The sequence below is a fragment of the Colletotrichum godetiae genome, assembly GCF_030913485.1.
Source record: "Colletotrichum godetiae strain CBS 193.32 chromosome Unknown BDP55scaffold_21, whole genome shotgun sequence".
Taxonomy (NCBI): Eukaryota; Fungi; Ascomycota; class Sordariomycetes; order Glomerellales; family Glomerellaceae; genus Colletotrichum; species Colletotrichum godetiae.
The window spans coordinates 535,392-561,988 of NW_026851269.1; the positions used below are offsets into that span (position 1 = coordinate 535,392).

Sequence of the window (26,597 nt, forward strand, 5' to 3'; positions counted from 1 at the left end):
ATCCTTAACCTTATCCTTTAATCTTTAATAAAATATAAATATTTTCGTATCGTCGGTAAGGTCTAGTTAGGTACTAAGATATCTAAACTTAGTAGAGTATTCTTTTACCGATTTGGTTTATCGGAGCTATACTAAGTTGCGTTTAACTTATCGTTTCTTATTAGGGTCCTAGAATAAGGACTTAAGGGCTTTTTCGAACCTATTAAAGCTATAGTAGATATTACGTACTTCGGTAGAGCATTTATTGAGAGTTTCTTTATTAAGGTATTCCTTTGAAATTAGTTCGAACTATTTAAGGGCTCGTCCTTTAAAGAAGTTAGCGGCATATATAACTTTTTTAATTTCGTTAGTGAAATCTCTATAGTGGAAGTTTTAATAGTTCTTAACTTAAATTAAAAATCCTTTAAGAGTACCTAGGGTACCTTTATAGGTAATAAGTACGTTAAGCTTAAGTTTCTATCGTCCTCTTTAAAGGGGAGTACTAATAATATTAATAACGGTTTAAAGGGTATTAACCTCTTTTTAAAAAGCTTAAACGTTAATACTTAATTTTTATCTTTTAATTCGAATAACTTCGTTTTCTAGGTCTTAAATATATTAAGGGCTATTCCTAAACTACTAGATTATAATTTTAAAGTTTTAGAGCTCGTTCGCGGTATCGTTATATATAGTTTATATTTTAGCGATGTCTATATCTCCTTTTTTAATTCGTTTTTTAAGTTGTTTGTAAACGTCTTTATTAAGGGTAACCTCGTTGTTAGAGTTAATATTTATCGGGGCTATTTTTATTTCTTTAGCTAAACTTTAAATAGGTTATTTAGAGAAAGTAGAGGAGCCCGGAATAAGTAACTTTATAAAGGTACGGGAAGATATTATTCGTATTATTTAGTTAGTCTTTTTATAAAATAAATTTACGCTAAAACAAATTCATATATAAACCTCGAAAATAGAAGTAATTAAGGACTAGCCTATACTATAAAACGTTAAAGACATATAAAGATTCTTAAAATTCGTTAACTTCTATCGACGATTCCTTAAAGATTATACTAATATTATTAGACCTCTTAATAACCTAATACAAAAAAATAACCCATTTATTTAAGATTCTTAATATAAAGAGGCCTTTATTAAAGTTAAGAATATAGTCGTCTCTAAACTAATAACTATAATCTCGGACCCTCAAAAAGCTTTTAAAATTAAGACCGATACTTCAGACTTCGCTATAAAAGCAATTTTAGGACAACGAAACGAATAAAAAAAACTTTATCTATATTACTTTTACTCTAAAATATTCTATAAAGCAGAATTAAATTAGCAGATCTACGATAAAGAACTAATAGCTATTATTAAAATATTTCAAAAATAGAGACTATAATTATCCAGAACTAAGTACAAAGTTATAGTCTATATAGACTATAAGAACCTTAAAAACTTTACGACAAATAAGAATCTAAATAAATAGTAAGTTAAATAGAGCAAATTCCTATCTAAATATAACTTCCAAATCATCTATTAAAAAGGTTTAAAAAACAGTAAAATAAATACTCTTAATAAAAGACCTAACTACGAAGTTACGGTCCCTAAGAAAACTTAAATTATCTTTAAACTAAATAAGGACGGTAACCTTATACTAATTACGAAGCTTCTTATAATAACTAAAAAGATCAATATTAGCCTAACTAGAAAAATAACCCCTAAGCTTATTATAGAAATTCATAATATACCTACATACGGCCACCAAGGAGTTACTAAAACATAGAAACGGATTTACTAATACTACGATAAATCCGCTATACGTACTAAAATTACGGAAGTAATTAAGGACTGTACGATCTATAAAAAAAATAAAAACAGCCCGTATAAACTATATAGCAAGCTATAACTATTACAACTACTAACAGAAATATAGTAATTAATCTTATAGGACTTTATTATTAAATTACTAAAGTCTAAAGAACTATTTACGAATATATAGTACGATAGCATCTTAATTATAATCGACCGACTTACTAAATTTACCTACTTTATACCTTATAAAAAAGCTAGTAGCGCTAAAGAATTAGTATATACGTTCTTTAAAAACATTATTACTAATTACGGTACGCTAAAGGAAGTAATTTCTAATAAAGGCTTTCTATTTACTTTAAAGTTTTAGAGATCCCTAATTTCGTAACTTAGTATAGATCATAAACTATTAACCGCTTTCTATCCGTAAACCGATAGTTAAATAGAAAGAATAAACTAGATTCTCGAAATATATCTCCGTTATTATATAAACTACGATTAAAATAATTAGGTAGTATTATTACTAATAGCCCAATTTATATATAACAATATAGTTAGCAAAAGTATATAAGAATCCCTATTTTACTTAAACTACGGATTCTAGTTAATAATATATAGAGAAGTACGATAAGGACTATAAGCTATAAAAGTAATAATAGACGTAGCAAAACTTAAAGAACTCTAGAAGAAGGTATTTCTGGACCTTAAGTTTATACGCCAATATATAAAGAAGAATACGGATAAATTAAGGATTAAAGGACCAACTTTAAAAAAGGGAGATAGCGCCTATCTTCTTTACCGTAATATTAAAACGAAACGACTAAGTAATAAATTAGACTATAAAAAACTTAGACCTTTCAAAATTATCTAAAAAGTCTTACCAGTCAATTATAAATTAAGACTCCTAAACATAATAAAGTATCATCCAGTCTTTCATATTTTACTTCTCGAATTAGCACTTAAGGGTTCATATATAGAGGACTATATCATTATAGAACCTAACGAACTAGAATATAAAATTAAACGAATTATCAATAATAGAATTAAGAACGGAATACCAGAATTCCTAATTAAATAAAAATACTACGGATATAAGGAAAATATATAGGAACCTATTATAAACCTCTAGAATTCCCAATAACTTTTTAAGGATTATTAAAAGACGATATTAACGGTCTTAAAATCATAAACTCGTCGCTAATCCTAAAAGAAGACTAATTAATATCGTTAGGAATACTAATAGCCTAAAAGTTACTTACGACCTACTACTTATAAGCATCTAACATAAAGAGAACGTTATTTTTTTCCTTTAACTCCCATATACTATTAAAAAAAATCTCTATATACCTCTCTTTTATTTTTTTATAAATTATCCGAATACGAGTAAGGCGACCTACTACTTTAGAGACCTTAGATTATATTCGAGCTAGTTTTTTATAAAGATCGAATAAAATATTACTAGCTTCTTCTTCTTTCTTTTCTTATTCTTAACGTTAATTACTTAACCATCGTATTAAAAAAAAACATTAATAAAAAAGGTTACGACAGATAAAAATAATATATTTATAACTCGACGTAATAATAAGACCGTCGTAAGGACGCTTTAGGTTTTTATAACCTTAATACGTCTTTACGCTATTAACTATCTAGTATGGGTGCTTAATATAAAAATATCGAATATAAAATATAACGTCGTTAAAACTAAAACAATCAAATACGTCATTATAAACTAAGCAAAGTTTTAAAATGATATTTTTTAAAAAACGTTTCTTAATACGACCTAATATCATATTAATATATTACAATAAACAAACTTAATAAACCCTAACTTAGGCTATAAATACCTACTTATAGGTCTACGGGACTAGACCTTTAAAAAGGAGACCTAATATTACGACCTAATATATATAACTAAGATTAAGGCCTACCCTATAAGCTTATAGTAGCTACGGTACGACTATATATATATATATAAATAGAATATATACGTTACCTTAATAGAACGGAAGAACTATAGATTAAATTACGTAACGATAAAAAATAAAAAGATCCGTATATTAAAAATACGGATCCCGTCTTTTTATAATATAAAGCCCGTATATTTAAAATATAGAGCCTATTAAGTAAATATATAAATAAAGGATATATTTAGGAACGAGACTTATATATAGTATAGACTTGAGCCGGGCCTAAGGATAGACTTCCTATAGCTTTTTTAATAATTAACTTAGTATTAGATCTTATAATCGCTTTTAACTATCTTTATTAAAAATATTTTCTAATAAGATTATAATTAATTACCGAAGCCTTACCTACCTTACGATTTATAGATATAGCTTTAAAGAAGCTATCTACGATTACGATACTATTTACTTAGCCCTCGTAGCCTTAATTTCTGTTAATATGCTTACTACGACTAGCTGGCCGTAATATAGTCCGTCGGCCTAAGTTAGTTTAGGCGATGCATTTATGTCTAATAAAAACGTTTTGTTTAGATTAGAGTGTAGTTTTAATTAAGAAAGAACGAATAGATTAGCAAAGGTTATCCTAAAGAGGCTATTATACTTCCGCCTCTATAGACATTTATAGACCCGTTTTTAAAAGCTCATAGTACAATTTATAGAGACAAAAGCGATCAGGGGCCATTGGTATATATTAATGTACGTATCTAGCCAAAAATGGTGACCCTGCTTATCTAAACTTGCTAATGACGGGAGGTAAGCCCAGTATTAGACATTTAAAACTTCGCCGAGCCAGGCAAGGGATTCGAGACGTCCCGTGCAGACCAGTAGGGCGCAAATAATCTAGCGAATGTGTGTCTCATTATCGATCTTGTTGAATAAGAAACGACGCATTCGACGATCTTTGAGCCGGAGGACTCAACGCTGACTATAACCTTCGTCTCGATGGTTGGGACACTGAGCTCTGGACTTTGTCATGCCGGCGAAAGTCGAGGTTGGATTCGCACAAGTTGTCCCCGAACTATCTGCAGATTCGCACGTTACTAGGACCTCGCTTTCTCTGTTACACGATGAGGGGCAACCTGTGTAGGAGGTTTTGGTGGTCATGATTTTGCACATTCTTAATCGTCAGCTTACTATCAACCAGCCACGATTTTCAATCGGACTAACTTGATGTTTATCGGGTGGAGATTCTTAAAGATGAGCGCATATGAGAAGGTAACACAAATAAAATCCAAGTTGTGCCAGAGTCTTATATAGCCTCATCGTGGAATGGACCAGTGAGAGACCCGGCGGGCCCTCATTGTCGCTGACCGCTGAGACCCGCCTAGAGAGTTGTAAGAAGAGTCTCACCGGGAGATAGGCAGAGTCCTTTTCGCAAGTGAGCACCGCTGCAAGTTGGCCAACCAGAGTATCGGTCAAGGATACTGGGAATCGGACTTGCCCATTGAACTGCTTCAAAACGATAGGTGCTTTGTTCACATCACCTTCGGCGGTGCAACCTTTCTACTGGTAAAGGTCAGCTTACCATTTCCAACCTAACTTCCAACAAACTTCAACAACCCGCTTCCAATGACCCGCTTCCAACACAGCTTCCAACACAGCTTCCAACACAGCTTCCAACACAGCTTCCAACACAGCTTCCAACACAGCCCCTAATCAGTCAATCGTGACGTGAAATATCCATGCTTCGAAACACATCCTGCCGACAGGAAGGCGGAGATCCATGGCCATCAAGCCACATCAGGCTAGCTGCAGTTGGCCAACGACGCATCGGCTTTCACTCCAACACGCATCCGCCCGTCAATTTGAACAACAGCGGCTGGATCGAATCCGCCTTGCCTTGCGTCTGGCTGGACCTACAAGCTACCTACCTCATGTGAAGCGCCTCAGGGACCGGTCGCGCTTGTACGCCATTCCTGAGGAGTCCATCACTTCGGTGGGGTGGTGGGCCCTCTCGTGCTCTTGCTGAGCCTTTGACCTGCATCGGCGCTTAACCCTTGCCTAGGTTGCATTATTTACAACTTAAGGTAAGATGACCCGTAGCCGATGAGGATCTCTAGCCAATAGAATTATAGCTTGGTCCTGCAGTCTCGAGGCGGCACTGAGCCGTATATCTCATACAAACTGGCGATAGCCTGCCAACCCCTCCCCAACACAGTCGATTTCCGCGGTGTACGTTCATTCATTTTCTTTAGTTTCCACACTGAACAGCAGTCATTGAATGTGCGGCAAAAGTTGGCTTTGACCTCAACGCGCTGTGGAGAGAATGGAGCAACACGAGGATATTCCGTGGCACCGAAAGTCAAATCACGAGGCATACAACATCCGTCGAAAACCTGTCGCACCAAATACCTTCAGCTACGAGTCCATGTACCTAGAGACATCGAGTGGTGCGGCCACTAACCATGGCATATGGAGGCCTCGCGAAGAGACAAATGCCAGTACGAATGGCTTGCTGGAGACTAGGGCGAACGCAAAAATCGCTGCCAACGACAAAGAGAACAACATCAAAGAATGTGCGGGTCGAGCACCTTCATGGCGCCCGGCTTGGCTACGTCCACTTGTGCTAGCACTGTTTGCCAGCCTCTTCGTCTTTCTCTCTATGGCGCTGGCTGCGATGCTGTGGTACTCAAATACGAACAATGGACTTTTCGAAAGTCGTCAGAGTTTATTACACACTTATCTGTGGCGATTTGTGCCGACTGCATGTAAGTAGCGCGCCGTATTCTTGACTCAAGCCTCAAGAAACGACGACCAGTTCAATTGTCTAACATTTTGCTGTCTAGTTCTCACGATTTTGACCATCTTCTGGGCCAGAGTCGAGCTACAAGCTATGATGTATATGCCTTGGATCTCTCCACGATCGGGTTTCTCGCCCGGAGAAAGGGATCTAGCACTCGACTACACCACGATGTTTCTACCTCTCGTTTTCCCCCGGTCATTCCGTCAGAAGCACTATCTTGTTTTTATGGTTGCTTCAATCTCTACCCTTCTCAAGGCCCAAGTTATCCTAGTTCCTGGATTATACAGCCTCGTGGAACTCCAGATTATAAGTCCTGTCGAAATCTTCTTGCAAGATACTTTTGACTTGAACCTGATTACGGACGCTACCTACGCATTAGACCCGACTCCCTACTACCTGGCACGGGCACAAAACGACTTCGACGTGGTCCAACCCTACGGGGTCGCGGAAGGGTTTGCGTATCAAACGTTTTTCACCGGGAACGATCTTGGTCGAGGAACTGTCGCCAACCCAGTAACGGCCACCGTAGATGGGATTTTTACAGATACCGAATGCCTCAAGTTGAGCTCATACTCTATTGTTGAGCAGCACAACATCGACAACATTGAGGGCAGGGGTTACCCAGAAATGAATTTCACCGTGGCGCTTCAGTTTGATGGATGCGAAGAACCAATACTCTTCGTACACAATTGGGCCTGGCAGGAGCCTGAATTAGGACCCTACACAGATTGGGTCATGGAAGGGGACCAAAAAGTCCAACGACCCTGTTCTGGATTGCCTCTGCAAGCGCCAGCTTTCATATACTACAACGGGGCTTTCACTCTGGAGGGCGACGAGAGCTCGCCTCTAGCAGAGTATCACTCAGCGGCGGGTGTCATCTGCGAGCCGCATGCTTGGCTGTCGAAAGTTCGGGTCACCGACGATGGAGTGAAGCCGAAAGTGATGGCAGTCTCCGACGAGCGACAAATTTTGTCCACGCCAAATATTTGGACAATGATTAACATGTCGCTCCCGACCGGTGTCCGCTGGACCGGTCGAATACTTGCGGACTTAGGTCCAGTCAGTGTTGATCTTGACTTCAGGGGATACACGAGGGCCGACTGGCCAAAAAATATAACGACCGACATGTTGCAAGGCTCAGCCCAAAACCTTACACATCGTCTTGCACCCTTTGTAAACCACCGCCGCGTTCGACAAAAGAAGAGTTCCACAGGAAGTGGTACATTGCTGCAGCATGTCGTCCGCCTTACCGTCAACCCCAAGATTTGCCTCTCAATGATTGTGCTCTTCGTTCTCAGCGCTGGTATCACTGCATTCCTACTTTGGCATTACTACCGGGACACCTCGATCTGGCATCGCGATCCGGCGACGCTCCTCGGGAATTCAATGTTTCTCAGTGCTCACCCCGACCTTACATGCCGGGCTGCAGAGATCAACGGCGTAGCGTCAGGATGGCACCACGGCGCCTTTACGCCCTTGGTATTGAAAACGATACCTCGTGTGGTATTTTGCATCTTTACCATACTGCTGGCGGGTAGTCTCATTCTCACCCTCCGACATTCCGAGACATCGGATGGACTTGCAACCATTGGCGAAGACGGCTATTTGCACCTGATGTGGACCTCTTTTCCAGCTACCATAGCGCTCGGGGTGTCTCTCTACATTAGCTCTTGCGATTGGTCGTATCGTGATCTTGCGACTATATACCATCTCTCCAGAGCTACATGCACTTCTTCCGACCTCGATCGCTCTCTATTGGATATGCTGGGGTTTCGCGCGCTATTCTACTCTTTCCGTTACCGTCTCTGGTCTGTCACATTCTCTCAAAGCCTCGCCCTCGTTTGCGGGCTACTCACATCCCTTGTCTCCATCATCTTCACACTCGAAGTCATCCCGGGGTCGACACCAACTCAATTCCAACAGCAGACTTGGTTTCAATTATGGCCCGAAAAATGGGACCAAGCCTACGAGATGAAACAAAAAACGTTCAGCAGTCTTTGGACTCTTCAGGAAGACACCAAGTTGACATATCCGAAAAACACATTCGACGATCTTGTGTTCCACGATTTCGAGAGCATCAACAACCTCGACCCGTCCAAAAACATTTCAGTCGCAATCACAACACCAGCTAGGAAGGTCGAATTTCAGTGCACCCGTATGAGCGAGGAAAGGTACCACCTCAGCCATCATAAGCTCGTTTCCACTGGCCAGCTCACGCGCTTCTACGGCACCATAGGCGTCGATTTCGAGTGTCCCGAAAGGGGCACAACTTTTACAAGTAGAGGGGAACTCGACCTCGGTGAAAATGACCAAGCCCATCTGTTTCAACCCAGATACTTTTCAAGCAGACTTTCGTATGTATCGAACCCATGCGATCCTTCCTTGAACACGCAGACAAACTATACGACGGCTCTGTACCCGACATTTGTGTGGGGACAGTTCGACCCAGTTCTGGACGACTATACCTTTGTTACTGTGTATCATTGCGAACAATTTTGGGTCGAAGTCGACACGGAAATCAATCTAGTCTTTTCCGACGGCCATCTAGCCATCGACACGGAAAGGCCACCACGACCAGATATGTCGACCATGAGGCCCTTGGACCCCCCTCTTGATATGCCTCCTTGGCCGTTCATGGCGCCAGATGCCGGCATCGCTGATGAACCGAGTGCAGCATTCGGGGATCCGGAACAGGAGAAGGATGTACTGCAGTACTGGTTACACAACTACACGCGCAGCGCAGCGCAACTCGCCAACGTCATGAACCGCAAGCCCATCAGCGCCCAAGGCGGACCTTCACCGGCCCCGATTATAAACGCGACCGTATGGGACAATGGCCGCCGTCGGCTGGTACAGAACCCAACCATCACGTATGTCGTGGTAGGGATCCTGGGAGGCGTCATCCTATTCAACATCTGGACGCTGACGTCGGCCTTGATTCGACGCTGCGGCGGCGGGGATAGCTGGCTGCTGGACATGGATGCGAGGGGCCTGGCGCCGGACGGGTTCCACAGCATTGCCGCGGCGGCGGGCCTGCTGCGCAACTCGAACGTCGCGGCGCATCTGCCGCCTGGTGCCGAAATGATGTCTTTGGCTGAGTTGCACGGGCGCATGACTGGTATAGGCTTCCGGCTGGGATGGTTCCGGAGGGAATGTGATCAGACGAGGCATTACACTGTTGGTGTGATGGGCGATCCGGAGTTTAATTACATGGGTGTCAGAAGGAGTTCGAAGAGGGCCTTTGAGGGGGTTTCCAGCAAGGAGAGTGTAGCAACATGATAAATGTACATCCATAATGATATGGGGGGTTTGTATGAAGAAAAGATACCATTATCGGACTTTCGTTTTTGTACTTTAAAAAGCATTGTTGGGTAGATCAAGAATGGTCCTCAAAAATAGAATAGGGAATACTCGCAGACACAGCAAAATTGGGCATATCCACAATCTCCGCAATCTTCAAATCGGCCGCGATACTGCACAACATATACGCCTCCTCCCTCTCAAGCCCCCTCGTTGCAACAAGGTACGCAATCAACGCCCTCAGCGCCTTCCTACTCGCCTCCAACAAGTCGGAATCGATGCCCAACACCGCATACACACCACCATCCTCTACCCGATGGGCCCTCGCATACGCTGACCCGCGCGTATCATAGTGCGGACTCGTGACAAAGGGCATGTCTTTTCGAATAGTAAAGCTGAGAGTAGCTTTCATGGGCGTTTCGATTGCGGTACCGCAGACTTCGCCGTCCCCTTGCGCAGCATGCCCGTCTCCACAGGAGAAATTCGCGCCGGGGACGCGGATGGGGAGGTAGAGTTTCGTGCCGGCTGTGATGTGTTTGCAATCTATATTCCCGCCCGTCTCCAACGGCGGAATCGTCGAGAATGGGCCCTCTTGAGCGGGTGCTACGCCAGAGATTCCCAGGAACGGATGCAGTGGGACTTTGATGCCTGGTTTGAACACGATGTGCGTCGCGTCGTCGGTCCATTTAAAGTGTTTTATGACGTGGTGTGGGAATTCATCGGCGAGGAGCCCGAAGCCTGGGAGGATTGCGGTCCAGCCCCAGCCGGAGGAGGGGTTCAAGGAGAGGAATTCGATTTCGAGGACGGAGCCGGGGGATGCGCCTTCGATGGAGACGGGGCCGTAGATCGGGTCAAAGGTTGCGAGATCTAGGGTTGCGAGGTGGGTGGTTGTTGTGGTGGGTGTAATTTGGCCGCCGGAGGAGTCTCCTAGGTCGAAAGTCACGGGTTCGTTGGGGGGCACTGTGAGGATGGGTTTGGTTTTGCTGGACCAGTGGAGGGTTGGGTGGGCGGATGTGATGTGGAAGGAGGGGGCCATTTTGAGTTATTTTGGGATAGGAGAGCTGTGGATCTTTGAATAGAAGACTTTTGAATGAGTTTGGTTGTGTCGTGGGTTGTATCTTGTTGTCGGGAAGTTGGAAGGCTTGGTCTTCCGGAGACACGAACGGAGGTTGATGTCGGGTGGGGTTGCTTATCGGCGGTCGGATGCGGGGTCTCGGGATTTGAGGGGCGTGTGACGTACCTTCATCCCGGCACGGCGGAGCGGGCCTGACGTGCGTACATCCCGAGACTCTGGCAAACTATCGGTGTTTGTGATACTGATAAGATTGACAAGGGATATCGAATCTGGGGTTGATAACACTCACCTCTCTGTCAGGGTTTCGATACTGTGAGGTATCTGTAAGTACCTACCTGGGGCAGCATTCACGTATGGGAATCACCGGCGGGTGTGAAAATGGAAGTGTTCTTAGTATGGGGGGACATGGCTCATGACCGTGACATCGTATTTCGGTGTAGCTCCGTTATTCACTGATGAGTTGTCGGCACAACGTGACGTAAATACACTCCATCTCTCCTCTTCATCCACCTTTTAACCAAAGACCCATCCATACATCTCAAGGCCCTCCCAAATCACATAATCTCAACAGGCCCGAAAACGCTCCAAGAATCCTGACTCCCAACCATGCCCTCAACACTCAACCCCTTCGCCCGCTCCGCAAGCACCCCGCCCCCCAAGATCCCAGCAACCTGCCTCGACAGAGTCGACTTGCGCCCCAAATACCACAACGCCTTGACACAATCCTCACACCGATCCAGCGCCTCCGCAACAACCTCATCCTCAACACCCAACCCACCACCACCCGCCTCCTCAAGCAACAGCGTTCCCGCCATCGCAAACGACCTGATCAACACCATCGTCCACGGCTCCGTAAGCAAAGCCCCCTCCTTCACAGCCGGATGAAAATCCAACAACACGCCCAACCCGCCATCGTCATGCTGCGGTGTAGCCGCCCGCGCAAGATCCGACACTTCACGCACGCTCGCGCGCCTCAAATCGCCCACCAACCCGCTCTGCCCCCTCTCCGCGGCACGCGAAGCACTCCCGAGTCCTTGCTCATCCACAAGCGCGATACAATCCGCCATCATCATCGCCGCAAGAAGCCAGTGTCCCAGCAGACAAATGTACCAGCTCTGGATCTTGGACGGTAGCGCGTCGTGGTGCTCTATGCAATCGCGGAACAGCGGGCCGTACATCATGTTCCAGTGGCGGTACACCGCCAAACCGTCTTGTATCGCGTCCTCGATTATCCTCGGCGACGCGGAGCCGCGCGATGAGAGAGCCTGGATGCGCGTGATTTTGCGAAACAGCAAGACTTTGACGGGCGCCGCGTCGCGGAGTTCGCGCTCAAAGGTGTCGGTGGGGCAGGGCCAGCGCAAGGGCGCGAGTTTCTGGTGGCGTTTGATGATGAATTGATCGTTCCAGCCTTCTGGTGAGGGCGTGGGGTGTGCGGTGGTGGTGTCGTCGTCTTCATCTTTGGGCGGTGGTGAGTCTTGCTTCTTCGTCTCGCGGCTGTCTTCGTCCGAGACGACGGGTGGTCTGTCGGAGATTGCGGAGGATAGGGTGTCGAACATGATGGCGAGCCAGAAGAGCATCTTCATCGTTGCCTTTTCTTCGCCGTGCGCGTCTTCTCCGCTGACAGCCCAGTTGGAACCGTCCCTCGCGTTGGTGCCGCGTGCCTTTACGCGTTTCCTTCTCTCAAAGTTTTCAGATCGGCGCTTCAGGACGTGCAGGCGCCGCGCGCCGCGCTCGACGTAGAGCGAGTATCCTTCCTCCTCCAGCGCCGTCTGCACCTTTTCCTTCGTGCCCGGCGTCTCCCAGTCGTTTCCGTTTCCGTCTCCGCTGCCGTAATCGTACCCGAGCTGATTCTGACCGACCATCCCTTCGTTGAACTCCCAGCCGATCCCTTCCGCGCTCTCCTGGTTCTTCTGCGTCAGGCCGAAGAGGAGCTCCGCCATGGCCACCTTGAACGAGTCCACCCCTGCACAATCATCTAGGCACCGCTGCGCCTGGTTCCAGAATGAGATCTGCAGCGCCGTGTCGAATTCCTGTTCGGTTCCCGGCATAGACTCCCCAAAGCCGTTGGGCTTTTGATACCGCGCTTGACTCCGTTGACTTCCCTGCGCCCACTGCGCCGTGAACGCCATGATGGCAAGATGCAGCGCTTTCGTGGCCCTCCGGTCTTCGGACACGCTGAGCGGTTTGAGACCCAGCGAGACGAGGGATTTATCCAGCTTGAAAACGCGGCGGTAGATCCTGTTGGGCAGGTTAAGATGAATCTGCGTCGGGTCGTGACATCGTGCATCGCCGAGACTGGAACGCTCGAGCTGTGAGGGGGATAGGATGTAAGGACAGTTCTGCTCCACCAGCCAGCATGAGAGCGCGCCCTCCATGACGTCGTGGTACAGCTTCATAAGGTTATCCGTCATGAGCGCTTGGTTTGTCCGCGCTATCATCGTCTGCGTGGTCGAGTACTCTGAGATTCCGGCACCGGGTGGTGCATAGTTCATAGGGTGCGCTTGCTGCCACGCTCTCTTGCGAGCATTCGGGTTGATGCCCATGGTTGATGAAGTTGAATCCGGACTCAAGCTGATAGTCGAGGCGCCATGCATGGAGACAAGGTCGGCGTCGTCGAAGCCTGGTAACTCATCTGATAGACAACTGGGCGCCGACAATGACGAGGGGCCCTGGAAGAGAAGCGAGGCGTCGTCGGATGGGTCGAATGCGAGATGCTCGTCGGCGGGTGATAGCGTGAACAAGTCTTGAGGGAATCCAAAGTCGTTTGCTGTTCCGCCAAAGGCATGCGCGCCTGACGTCTCGTTGGTGAGAGACCCGGCGTGATCCGGGATGAGTGACTGAAGCTCCGCCAGCTGGGCCTCACTCAGCCCCGGCCCCTGGGACGCCGGCGACACTGAGGCGTTGTTGCTATTGCTGTCGTTGTTGTTCTTCTTGCTGTGAGTGGACTTGACCCTCTTCCGACTCGGCACGGCGGAAGCGGAAGCGGAACCTGCGCCGGCGCCGTTCTTCTCGGCAGACTGCCGTCGGACTCGGAGCTGGGCCTGCTGTGACCGGGCCCAGTTGAATGTGCACGACTTGCGCGTCTTTGAACAGTTTGAGCACGGCCCGTTCATGCTCTGCCAATCTGTTGCTTGAAGAGATTAGTCCTGTGTGAAGAGGCGCGATTTTCTTTTGACTTTTTTTATGATTTTTTTTTTGAATTTTTTTTTGGGTGGCTTCAGTTTCACTCCCGGTCTCTACCTACCAACCTCCCATTGAAGGTCCGCATCCAGACACAGCTGGATATCCTTGAGGGCGCCCGCGTCGCAGGCCCTCTTGCCCTTGCGACATTGGTCGCAGCTGCTATTTTGCCGCCTCATCGCGAGTCGGGTTTCGCGTTATCGTCTTCAGGGCGTGGGCGTCGGGTATCGTGGCTCTTTCTCACACACTACTTCGGTACAGATAATCCGTAAGGTATGTGTCAAAGGTGAGATGAGATTTCAATGTGGAGGTTTTGCCCGGCTGTGAGGCGGAGTTTAGAGACAACGAAGCTGAAAAAGAAGGGGGGGGGTCTCCAGTTTCTTTTTCCCCCAACAAAGAAAAATCCCCGCTAGTTCCAAAACTCGTGACCAGTCAAATCTCCCGGCCATCCGAAACGACGTCGTCACGGGGAGGTCCCTGTTGTTCAAACCCCGCGTTTTTTCAACCTCTCTCTCTCTCTCTCTAGCGTTGCCTGCGTCAGCAAAGAAGAAAGCGGGGTGCATACAGGCGAGTTTGCCAGGTTGCCAGTTGGTTCATGTTTCCCCCCCCCCCCCCGCAGATCCTCTTCTCAAGATTCACTCGGTCTCTGGTTGTGTGCCTGGTCTGGTGTTGGCTGGTCTGGGGCAGCACCGGGGGCTGGGATGGGATCCCGGGAATGGAAGGGGAGGGGAGGGTTCCCCATCCTCCGGAAGCGAGCTGTCAACCCCGGATTCATCGCTTGTGGTGAACCTTACGAGGCACAGGTCAAAGGATCCAATGGTTTGGTTAGAGGTTCTCGAGCTTACCATGTCGGTGGCATTCTTCAGCTGTTTCTGGGGAGAGAATCAGGCCACTCCGACCTCAGTTGGCAGTTCAAGCCAATGGCGAGCGATAACCCCCATGCACTGAGTCTACAGCAAGGGAATTGGTTCAAGACCTCTTCACATATTACTAGTTTCATTCTGAAGGGGAACCAATAGGAAAGCATCCGTATATGGAAATATGTTTCCGAGATTCCGACTAGGAGCAGCCCAGCCTCATCGGCAGAGAACGAACGCAAACCCCGCGAGACACCAAGACTGAGGATTCAGTCATGATCACAGGGCAGTCATCACGCACTCAACCCCTTATATACAGCAGCCTCAACCTGTGCCCAAAGCCCCATGACCGACGCATCACCAAAAGGCAGAATCTGCGAGCACACGATCCCGGCTACCCCGTTCTCCCGATCGCACCACCAAAACAGGTTCGGCAGCCCAGCCCACCACGCCGTCCCGCTCGAGCGCCCCGTCGGCCCGCCCGTGATCATGAACGTCAGGCCCCAGCCCTGCGGCGGGTTGCCCGGGAGCGGGTAGAGCTCCGGAATTGCGTTTGTCAGCTCCGGTTTCGCGTCCTGGACGCCGTTCCGGGCAAAGTCTGGGAACTTGGAGATTTGGTTGGAGAACATTTCGTCTACTGTCTCCTTTTTCAGGAGTTGGGATTTGGTGATGGGGCAGATTCCGTCGTTTAGGAAGACTGCGAGGATGCCTACGAAGTCGTGTAGTTAGTCATCTGGCAGGACATGATTCTGACAGAGGCGAAGTACGTACGGGTGTATTCTTGAGGCTTTGCAAAGATGCCGGCGCCGCCGCTGTTGAAGCAAGCGCGGATCTCTTCCTCCGATTGCACGATCAATGGGCGATGGAGAGGGTGGTCTCTGTGCACCGTCTTGCCGTCGGGCCTCTTGTAATGCATGTACGCCAACTGCGCCTTCATCGAGGGCGTCGGGATCATGTTGACATTGTGTAGGCCCAGGGGCTGGCAGATGTTGGCTTGGATGTAGTCGTTGAGACTCATGTTTGTGGCACGCTCCAGCGCGATACCGGCCCAGTCAATGCCAACCTGCAGCTTGAGTTAGAGATAATGGGCTCGATAGTGTGCCACTTTAATCTTCACTTACGCCGTACTCCCAGCCCTCTCCGGGCTGGAACAACAGAGGCTGCACCATATCCCTCACGCTCCCAGAGAACTCATCGATGCCCGCAGGCAAGCTCCAGTCGCGCAGCCGTTCACTGAAGAAGGTATACCCGAACCCGGCAGTATGCGTCAGCAACATGCGGAGCGTGATCCCGCGCTTCTTATCCACGAGCTTGCCCTCTGGCGTGAGGACTTTGATGTCGGCCAGCTCCGGGCAGAGCTTCTCGAGGTGGTCCGCGTCGTCGAGGTTCAGCTGGCCCTTCTCCACGAGCTGCATGCATGCGATGCCGACCACCATTTTCGTGCACGAGGCAATCCAGTAGACGCTGTCCAGGGTCATGGGCTCCGAGGAATCGACGCCTCGTTTTCCGGCTGAGTGGGCGAATTGCTCCTTGCCGGTGCGGTCGATTACGACTACGGTTGTTCCGGGGATCCGGTTGGGGTCGGATGTGACGGCATTTTCTACGATGCCTTTGATTTCGTCCACGGCTTGTGATGAGAGAGGCATGGTCTTCTCGAGTGTGAGGGTTTGAAATGTGAGTTTTTATGGAGTGAGTGAGATGAGAGTGTGTGAGATGGCGTGTGAAGATAAATGAGATGAACGGCACATGTGAGGAAGGAGGGTGTGTGTGAGTGTGTGAGTGAAGAAAATCAGATTTCACAACGAACACACGAGAGACCACAGAGATAATCAATTCGGCCGAGCTTCTTGGCAATCTGCGGCCGGCCTTTTTCCAAAGCAGATATGTCGGTGCGGTAGCATTAAATACGGGGGCCCATCGTCTCAGCTGCAGCCCAAAGAAGACGCAAGCACGCATGTTGACGAAAGAGATGGTCCAAAGTTCTCAACCTAGTCATTGAACCGCGTCCAACCTCGGCCCACCACCATCACGCACTTACCGAGAATAGCTGAGAAAGAACCAGTAATTAGTCTTTCACCAGGTACCCTATTCCGACCTTGGTCAACGAGAGAGACTTGAGTTGATTCGTCTCAGAACATGGACCATCCCTTCCCTCCCGCGATGCCAACCTGAAAGTTTGTCTTCCCCGCAAAGCGGCTGGAGTGTCACGGCAGTTGCGGATCCGCTCCCACGACACGACCACAACGGCTCTCCGCAGCGGCTCTCCGCATTTTCTGTGACATCCCGTTTTGTTTGAATCCGCCTGAACCTACAGAGCGGCCTGCAGGGCGGATCCGCAGCGGCTCCTCCTTCGATGCGCTGCGGGGATGCAAGACGCGAGGCGAGGCTGGCGTTTGAGGAAAGAGATGTGCGATCTTGTCTGGAGTTGTAACTTGTTGCTGCATGTCTGAGGTGAGTACAACGTCGCCGGCTGATGCGGGACGGAGAACATCTGCGTGCTGCGCATTCGACGTTGCTCTGGGGCCTCGGAGTCTGCGGCCTTGCGGTGTTCTTGCAGATAATAGCGATAAGGATATCGATGCAATGCCACGAATGCGGGCAGATTCAGTGCGGAGAATGCAATTGCGGTTGCCTCTTCCAAGGTATCCGTACGTGATGTTGGAGTACAGTGTCCCATGGGGATGCTCTGAGGATACCCGTTGCGTCGTCTGATGTCACGTAAAGCAACACGTCGCATGCGAAACGAACTGGATCAGGTAGACTTCAGTATGTCGTCACACGAAGTTATATAAAGCATTGAACCCCCTCGACTCTGTGTGCTGTAGTATTCAATTGGATGAAAAGAAGCATACATCAGTGCTTTCACTCCAATTTCATCATTATCATTGTTTGAAATTTACTTCTAAGAGTTTGAAATTGCAATCTGCAGACATGGCTGCAACTACAGATACCCAGCAAAAGAAGTTTGCGACCGATCTGACGGACTATGCCAAGCGTCGTCAGACTGATGGGCCTTATGCCGATGACCTCGATGTAGATGTTCTCATCGTGGGAGGTGGATTCGGTGAGATATTCCACCCCAAAGCTCAGGAACTAGTTCTCAAAGTAACCTGATTATCAAAGGCGGGGTTTTCATGCTCAAGACTTTGCGAGAGATGGGCCTTCGAGCCGTCATCTACGAAGCCGGAACCTCGTTCGGAGGAACCTGGCGCTGGAACCGCTACCCAGGAGCCCGGGTTGACTCTGAGGTTCCAGAGTATGAGTTCTCGTGGCCCGAGGTGTTCAAGGACTGGACATGGTCTACCAACTATCCCAACTACCAGGAGCTTCGTCAGTACTTTGACCACGTTGATAAGGTCAGTTCGTATGAGAGCTCAATCCTGTGGCGAACGTACCCAAGCTAAGACACAGTCTCACAGGTCCTGAATCTCTCCAAAGACTGCTCATTTGATACTGTCGTCGTCGGCGCCCAGTTCCAGCCAGCCGAAGGCAAATGGCACGTAAAGACTGCCGATGGCCGCCTGGCGAAGAGCAAGTACTTTGTCGTCGCAGCCGGCTTTGTAAGTCGAGCCTACCCCCACTCTTCCTCTCGCACTCCTCGTTTCCGCCATAAACTCACACCCAGCCTAGGCCTCAAAACGTTACATCCCCAACTGGCCCGGCGTCGAAAAGTTCAAAGGCGTAGTCCACCACTCCTCCTTCTGGCCCGAAGAAGACGTCCCCGTCCGCGGCAAGCGCTGCGCCGTCATCGGCACCGGCGCCTCAGGCGTCCAAATCTCCCAGGAATGGGGCAAGGCCGTCGGCGAGTCCGGCGAGCTCAAGGTCTTCCAGCGCACGCCGAACCTGGCGGTGCCGATGGGCAAGCGCAACCTCACGGCGCAGGAGCAGAACATCTCCAAAGAGTGGTACCCGCGCCTCTACCAGCTGCGCGAGAAGTGCTTCGGCGGCTTCTTCTACGGCATGGTGGAGCGCAACACCTTTGACGACTCCCCCGAGGAGCGGGAGGCGTTTTACCGACAGCTGTGGGAGCACGGCGGGTTCCGATTCTGGCTGGGGAATTACAAGGATATGTTGTTCAGTGCGGATGCTAACAAAGAGGCGTACGACTTTTGGGCGCGCAATGTGCGAACCCGGATTGGAGATGCGAAGAAGAGGGATATTTTGGCGCCCAAGGTAGAGAAGATGCCGCACTTCTTTGGCGTCAAGAGGCCTTGTTTGGAGCAGAACTACTATGAGCAGTTCAACAAGGCCAATGTGGATGTTGTCGACATCAGCAAAAACGAGATTGACAGCTTCACGGAGACGGGCATCAGATTGAAGGATGGAACGACGTACGACTTTGATGTGGTTGCCATTGCCACTGGATTTGTAAGTCTTCTTGTCTTTCATTTATGCGGAGGCAAGGGGGATTCTTGTACTTGTGTCCTCGAACGCGACAAAGGAGAAGCCCCAAGTCCTCCAGAATCTCATCCTCGCCCTACGTACGCAACGTTACAGACTCGCCAAAAAGCTAACCGAGAAATTCCTCGTAGGATATCACAACCGGAGGCATGACAAACATGGGCCTCAAGAGCATCAACAACACCTACCTCCAAGACGAGTGGAAGGCCGCGGCAAACACCTACCTCGGCACCACCGTCAGCGGCTACCCCAACATGTTCCACATGTACGGGCCCCACGGTCCCACGCTTCTCAGCAACGGGCCCTCAACGGTCGAGGTCCAGGGCCGTTGGATCGCCGACTGCATCCGCAAGATTGAGCGGGAGAACATCAAGTACGTCAACCCGACGGCGGACGCGACCAAGGCGTGGAAGCAGCGGATCAACGAGTTGAGCGATGCGAGCTTGTTCCCGACGACGCGGTCGACGTACATGGGTGGGTCGATGCCGGGTAAGGCGTTTGAGCAGGTGAACTTTGCGGGTGGGATTCCGCAGTATGCCAAGGAGATTCGGGAGAAGCTGGATGGGTGGGCTGGGTTTGATATTGTAAAGGATACGAGAGATAAGAGTAGAATCTGAGCTTGGAGAGGTCATGTCGCGATGATTGTAGGCACCATAGTTTCGTAGTACTAAGTCTCGAAGTTTTATCGAAGCTGTCTGAGAACGAAATCATGTTGGATTTCCATGTGAATCTTTCCATGAGATTAGCTATGAGATGTCGACTGTCGGAAAGAAGAGGAACCCAGCCACGTAGTACAAGTATGCCCGACGGATGGTATTCATCAAAAGAAGACGACAGCCCGATCAAAGGCATCACCTGGTGGTCATTTGATGCAGGCTTTTCAGATCAAACTCAATCATCAATGCAGTGTGCATATGTATATCCCATTCATCGAGTAAGGGAGCGTCTTGGAGCTCATGAATACAGGTGGGCTCTTGAGGCTTTCACATCAATGAGCTATCTACTATTAAATATCTTCATCGGCATATCTATCACTTCAGATCCTACAAAATATCTTCCCGAGGGAAGTCCGGCTAGAGAAAAATATAACCAAAAGGCCAAGGTCATGTTGTACGATATATATAACCCACCAGAATGCGGAAATCTTGTAACACAACCCGAAGAGCAACATAAGTAGGAATTCTCAATGCTCACTGAATTTCGGTTATCGCACCTTCCATTGTTTTTGGTCTTCTCTCATTATCCATTTCGGATGAAGGCGGTGAAAGAAAGGTGAAATACTATGCCCAAACTTCACCTTGTTATTCGTCTCCTAAGTATTCTTTCCTTGACTGAAGGACTAGTCAGTGGCATATTCATCCACCTCATCCTTTGTATTCGCCTTAACCGAGGCCCCGAATTCTTCTCGCACAATAATCGAGCTGAGAAAAATTCATTCAGGCCTCTTTCTTCTATTCTCATCTTCTCGCCTCTTTCTCTCCCCCTCACCTCAACACCAACCCAACCCATCGCAAGAAGCCAAACACCTGCGATTTACGAATCCCCCCAAAACCTCACTCCCGTCCTGAGGCAATTATCCGCTTACTATCACTTCCGCTGCCGGTAAGTTTTTCTTGAGCTCAGAATATTTTCGATAATTATCTAACGTCGTCTACAGTGAGGATGGCCGCCGCCCGACACCATTGGGCTCCCGGAGTCCTCTGGGCTTTGCTGCTGTTCCAGCTGCTCGCCCTTACTCTTGCCCGTAAGTTTCGTCAATAATCTCATCCTCTTTTCCTTTTTTCAAAGGTACTCATGGCAAATGACAATGAGCTAATAAGTTTTCCCAGAGTCTGTCCCGATCGTCACCACCCCTCACGAGTGTGCCTGTGAGAACTTTTCGCCCGGCACCAACACCCTCAAGTTCAACAATGGAGCCACCTCTGTCTGCCCTTGTACCTGTGTGAAGACCACCTGGGTTCCTACCACATACACCGAGGTCTACACTATCCACGATTCCACGACTTCTGACGGCCCGATCGTGACCACTCCTTCTCCCACGCTGCCCGAGTCTTCTGCTTTCAGCAATTTCATCAGCAGCATCGCCTCGTCTGTCCGAAACTTCACGACCTCGATCAATGGCACCGGCATTATCTCGTCTTCTTGGTCTTCCTTGTTCGTTAGTTACAATGCGACAAGTGTCCAGCACACGACTACGGTATCTGGCGTCTTCTGGACTGGAACAGGCAGCGGCGTTGGTGGAACGTTCACATCTCAGACCTTCATCTGGAAGAACTCGACCTTGAGCTCTCTGCTGTCAACGATCAGACCTGGAAGCACTCTCATTTGGGCCAACTCCACCATGTCGACCCTCAGATCTGGCGGTTTGCAGTCTGCCAATACCTCAGCCCCTTCGGGATCTACCATGTCGACCCTCAACTCTGGTGGCTTTCACTCTACCAATACATCAGCCCCTTCGAGCTCTTTCAGATCGACCCTGAGATCAGGCGGCTTTCAATCTGCCGATAGTTCAGTCCCTTTGAGTGTCCAAGAGTCGTCTGTTCAATCCAAGCCTTCGGTGTCCACATCCTCTGTGATCGGTTCGGGAACCACAACTCCTGCCCCAGTCCGCACCACTGTTCCCCCTGCCTCACCTATCGCATCGAGCACTCTTCCACCCCAGACAAACTCGTCCGTGGCCACGACCGGTTCAGAGAAGACATCGAGCCAGGCTTCTGCTGCTTCAACAAGTTCCCAGCCCGCAGAGACTGACAATTCTGCCTATGTCCCCCCTTTCGGTACCATCACTGTCGAGCCTCTGACCGCAACCTCGATTCAGACAGATGGACTTTTAAAGACCACCAGGGTTACCTGGCTGTCCATCGACGTCCCGAGGCTGACTACCATCGACGGAGACATCACAACAACTATCTTCCCTGCCTGGCGATGTATCTCGACCGATCTCTGCAACCCGAATTGCCTTGTCCCTGATGAGCTTTGCCTGTCTGCCCCCTCGGCTAACCCTCTTGGATACCCCTGGCCTTCGAAGCCTTCGAAGCCCCCATCCGCTACAAATGGCTGGATAATTCGGACCAGTGAAGGTGTTGAAGCTCCTAAATTTACCTCTACGCATGGAGTTACTAAGCCCGGAGGTGGAGGTGGCGGTGGCGGAGATGACGATGATGACGGCGACCACGACGGAGATGATGATCATGGAGGAGACGACGACCATGGAGGAGACGATGATCACGGCGGAGATGACGACCATGGCGGCGACGATGATCATGGCGGAGACGATGATCATGGAGGAGATGATGACCACGGGGGCGACGATGGTCATGGCGGCGATGATCATGGCGGCGGACATACAACCGACAATCAAGATGAGCTCGCTCTCCACGGCTTCAGAATCGATCTCGGTCTCGACCTCCTCGATAAGGGACGGAACATCCTCGGCCATGGCATGGAGATTGGCTTCGGCACCAATAACCCAGCCGTCAATACACAGCCCGATGACCCCGAGCCCTCCCAGTCCGAGAAGGAAACATCCACGTCCACCTCAAGCTCATCTTGCACCCAGACATACACCCTCGCTCCTCACTGCACCCAGCCATGCGTCGTCTCCCAAATTCGAAGCCAGGGCACGAGCAGCTTCACCACCAGCTGCGCGACAGCCACCTGCCGAACCACGCAGCTCTGCACCAGTATTGAGACCACCACCACAACCACTTACACGACCAAGAAGCCCGAGCCAACCGCCGGCTGTATGGCCGGAAAGTGCCTTTCATGCCAGGAGAACAACAAGCTGGAAGCTCGACAGGGTTGGTGGGATGAGGACATCCTCACCGAGACCATTTCCGAACCTGAAGAATGGCACGAAGGCGAGTACGAGTGGTGGGAGAAGATGCGCCGCATCGCAAAGTACTACGGCCCCGGCCTGGCCATGGGAAGCGAGACGGGACACGACTCCTCGGCCTCCTGGGAAGCTTTCGGGCCCACCCCCCACGGCGGCGGCGCCGGTCCCGTCTGGGGCTGTACCATCATCGCCTCCTTCTCCCCCGAGGGCGTGTACGCCAACCACCTGTGGGAGATTCCCAATTTCGCCATCCCTCCTGACGAAGAGAAGCACTTCAAGGTCGACAAAGGCTACAGGGCGCCCTACTACTTTGAGCAGAACGTCAACCGCTTCCTCCAGTATGGCTCGCTCGACACGCCCAAGCAAAAGGAATTCCCTGCGCTGTGCCCGATGAACCTCCCCGGCGGTCCCCTCTACGGCGACAACTACCAATTCTTCCGCACAATCATGTTTGTACCCATCGAGACGACGGGTAATATGTACTATGCCCACCAAAACGCCAAGATCATGGCGATTCTCACCGAGAAGTGCAGGATTGATAAGAAATACATCACCATCCATGGGTACGAAGTCAAAGAAGCGCTCGACAAGGACTTCCAATATGACCTTGGTCGCGCCACGCCTCCGCCTGACCGCCGCGCCTCGAACCCCTGGGACGGCCTCCTCAGCTGGCAGTACACACCCAAGGGCCCCAGCGGCCAGAGAGAGCTCGTAGTCCGCTTCGAGAAGAGCATTGTTCATCGCGATGCCTGGTGCGGAGACGGTCTCGTCACGCAGCCAGAGGCCCCCATCCGGTTCGACCTCAGACCGAGTCCCCCTCGCGATCCCAACCAGGATACAACTCGTCCTTCTGATAACGGTTCTCCTCCCCCTTCTGATGATGACGATACGCCTCGCCCTTCTGACACTGGCACCCCTCGCCCTCCCGCAAAGGAGCTCAAGCTCAGACAAGATGAAGGAACCTGTCCTCGAATGATTGCCTGCGGTCTCGGCTCTCCGATTTTGAGCGTGTGCGACTACAAGAAGTTCCCTCCTCCGCCCATGGAAGGCCCCTCGGCTCTCAAGGCCCGAGCACCCCCTTCCAACGACCCCAATCATGGCCCAATGCAGGCGGAGCTCGATCTCGAATCAGAAAACATGATCGAACCCAAGGATTCCCTCGGCGGCGAACGGTGGTGGTACACTCGCATGCGCCACATCGTCGACGAGCGAGGCCCCGGCTACGGCGGTATCAAAAACGTCCCCGAGATCTGGTCCACGAGCTCCATGATCAGATTCAACAAAGAGGTTGATGGCACTTACACGAACCGGCCGCGCTTTGGCGGCTCGGGACCCGTTTGGGGCTGCACCGTCGTCGTCGTCGCCTCCCCGGCCGGCGTCTGGACGAGCCACATGTGGGAGATTCCCACCTTCAGCCTGGGCCAGGAGTTTGGCAGCTCCAGTACGACCGAGTGGACCAAGTTCTACCCAAAATCGCAGATTGAGTACTTCCGAGAAGGCGTCGTGGACTTCATGTCGTGGGGCAACAATCGCGGCTCCTTCAGACAACTCAAGGACGGCAAAGTCCCCACGCGCAACCCGGGCTTCGTCGAGTTTGCGGCCAAGAACTCTGGCGAGCCCTTTGACGCCAAGACCAAGACGTGGCTGTGGGCCGGTATCATCACCCGGGCTCACAAGGATATGAGGGGTGAGCCGCTGCAATACCAGGACTCGACAATGCGAACGCAGTACAGCTGGCAGGTGGAGCAGATTCAAAACATCTTGAAGCAGAAGCTGAGCATCGACGACAACAACCTCATCAAGATCATCACGTATGCTCCCCGCAGGGATATGGCGCAGAACAACCCCAACATGCCGCCCGAGTATGGCCTCATCAACTGGCAGTATCACCCTGAGCACACTGAGGAGGGCATGGGCCACTCGGAGAGGAAGCTGCGCATCCGGTTCGAGAACCAAGTCATCTTTGAGAAGACGTGGTGCGGTTCCGGCAACAAGGTTATCATTGCAGACGGATCCAAGCCGCCTTTGAAGCCCCCTTCGAAGCACCGTCGACAGGAAGATGAGGGTGGTGAGGTCGAGGCTTGTCTGTTGGCTCAAAGCTCGTCGTCCGCTGCCGCTTCCGTGCTCCCACGTCCCACCCAGGCTTGCACCGCCGACGCCGAGTGTGGCTCTCTTGCTTGCCCTCAACCACGGTTCGGTGCCTGTTTGTATGGTGTCTGTCGATGTGCTCTCTCCGACAGTCTCAGCTACACCAAGACTCCTGCTACTCCGGTGCCTGGCATGTACACGAACACCGCGGTGCCTGTGAACTACACGTCCCCCACAAATCTCATCACGTTGTTCACAGGCTCCCCGACAAGCATCTCTTCGAACAGTTTTAAGTCAAGCACCTCCCGGATAATCAAGACTACGGGTTTATGGATGCCCTCTTCCATCAAGAACCATTCGTCTTCCACCGTCTCGCCGTTGTACACCGTCACCCTCTCGGCCTGGGACCCCTCCCAGACTCCCATCACCGGCTGTAACACGACTCAGGACTGCTCATCCCTCTCCTGCTTCGGCAACCAGACCTACGCCTGCATCACAAAGGACGACAACCCCAAGTCAACCTGCCACTGCGTCGACCGCCCGAAGCTCTTCGAGCCCTGCACCGTGGCAGCAGACTGCGCACACCTGAAGTGCGACGCAAACCACTTCTCTACCTGCCGGCCCCTCGTTGACTTCCCTGGAGCCGATTCTATCTGTCAATGCGAAGCCCTCGCCCTCAAGCCAGGCGCCTTCTGCACAGTCGACTCCCATTGCGACGGTCTCCCCTGCGAAGGCAAAACGAACCGCCGTGGCAAGTGCATCAAGCCCTCGTCCGACGACATCGGCGGCGTCGGCCTCTCAGGCGGCTGCCAGTGCGACTACTACCAATCCGAAGGCGTCGGCTGCTCCTCGCACGACGACTGCTCCACCATCCGCTGCACCGAAGATCAACCCTACAAGTCCTGCACCATCCCCGACGGGCCCCTCGACAAGACGGCCAACGTCTGCGCCTGCGCCGCCGAGAAGCCGCCCCGCCGTCTCGCCGAGGGCGACAAGTGCTCCGCGCACAAGGAGTGTGCCACGATCGGATGCACAGAGTACGAGGTCTCCGTCTGCGAGCGCGCCACCTGTCGCTGCGGCAACCTCAAGTGCGGTTCGAGCCGTGACTGTGACTCCAGCGCGCTCGACTGTGCCGGCAAGGGGAACCTGCGGTGCGGTGACAAGGGCATGTGCGAGTGCAAGCCTTGCACTGAGCACTGGAAGGGCTTGACGTGTGGGAAGGATGCGGATTGCAACCACTGCTGCAAGCGCGGAACCTTGCCCAAGTGCAAGTATACTTGCCTTGCCTTCTGGTGTGGTAGCGAGTGTCAGTGTGATCTTTGGTAGATTGGGGATGTTTTCTGGAGGGGGAGATGGCCTTTCTTTTTCC

At 50.3% G+C, this 26,597-nt stretch overlaps 6 protein-coding genes across 6 annotated transcripts; 3 read left to right on the plus strand and 3 right to left on the minus strand.

The window, feature by feature from the left end:
- Positions 1-5,472: 5,472 nt before the first annotated feature.
- On the plus strand, positions 5,473-9,771 carry BDP55DRAFT_632220 (uncharacterized protein; the record flags this gene model as incomplete). Its single annotated transcript, XM_060572392.1, has 5 exons — positions 5,473-5,693; positions 5,755-5,776; positions 5,838-5,921; positions 6,013-6,457; positions 6,536-9,771. The coding sequence occupies 5 exons, from the start codon at positions 5,473-5,475 to the stop codon at positions 9,769-9,771; spliced, it is 4,008 nt and encodes a 1,335-aa protein (XP_060429544.1).
- BDP55DRAFT_664454 (uncharacterized protein) lies at positions 9,537-10,975 on the minus strand. The gene has a single exon (XM_060574943.1). It carries the CDS (start codon positions 10,826-10,828, stop codon positions 9,869-9,871), a length of 960 nt encoding a protein of 319 aa, XP_060429545.1. The 5' UTR covers positions 10,829-10,975; the 3' UTR covers positions 9,537-9,868.
- Positions 10,976-11,263: 288 nt separating this feature from the next.
- On the minus strand, positions 11,264-14,564 carry BDP55DRAFT_664455 (uncharacterized protein). Its single transcript, XM_060574944.1, has 2 exons — positions 14,112-14,564; positions 11,264-13,997 (listed from the first exon to the last, which is right to left on the minus strand). The coding sequence occupies exons 1-2, from the start codon at positions 14,224-14,226 to the stop codon at positions 11,422-11,424; spliced, it is 2,691 nt and encodes an 896-aa protein (XP_060429546.1). The 5' UTR covers positions 14,227-14,564; the 3' UTR covers positions 11,264-11,421.
- A 479-nt stretch (positions 14,565-15,043) lies between these two features.
- BDP55DRAFT_156570 (beta-lactamase) lies at positions 15,044-16,881 on the minus strand. The gene is made up of 3 exons (XM_060565640.1): positions 16,026-16,881; positions 15,676-15,967; positions 15,044-15,613 (listed from the first exon to the last, which is right to left on the minus strand). Exons 1-3 carry the CDS (start codon positions 16,548-16,550, stop codon positions 15,198-15,200), a joined length of 1,233 nt encoding a protein of 410 aa, XP_060429547.1. The 5' UTR covers positions 16,551-16,881; the 3' UTR covers positions 15,044-15,197.
- An 849-nt stretch (positions 16,882-17,730) lies between these two features.
- BDP55DRAFT_664462 (HK97 family phage prohead protease) lies at positions 17,731-20,008 on the plus strand. Its single transcript, XM_060574945.1, has 5 exons — positions 17,731-17,968; positions 18,028-18,260; positions 18,324-18,464; positions 18,535-19,272; positions 19,437-20,008. The coding sequence occupies exons 1-5, from the start codon at positions 17,836-17,838 to the stop codon at positions 19,920-19,922; spliced, it is 1,731 nt and encodes a 576-aa protein (XP_060429548.1). The 5' UTR covers positions 17,731-17,835; the 3' UTR covers positions 19,923-20,008.
- A 959-nt stretch (positions 20,009-20,967) lies between these two features.
- BDP55DRAFT_632225 (uncharacterized protein) lies at positions 20,968-26,554 on the plus strand (the record flags this gene model as incomplete). Its single annotated transcript, XM_060572393.1, has 2 exons — positions 20,968-21,049; positions 21,135-26,554. The coding sequence occupies 2 exons, from the start codon at positions 20,968-20,970 to the stop codon at positions 26,552-26,554; spliced, it is 5,502 nt and encodes a 1,833-aa protein (XP_060429549.1).
- Positions 26,555-26,597: the final 43 nt, after the last annotated feature.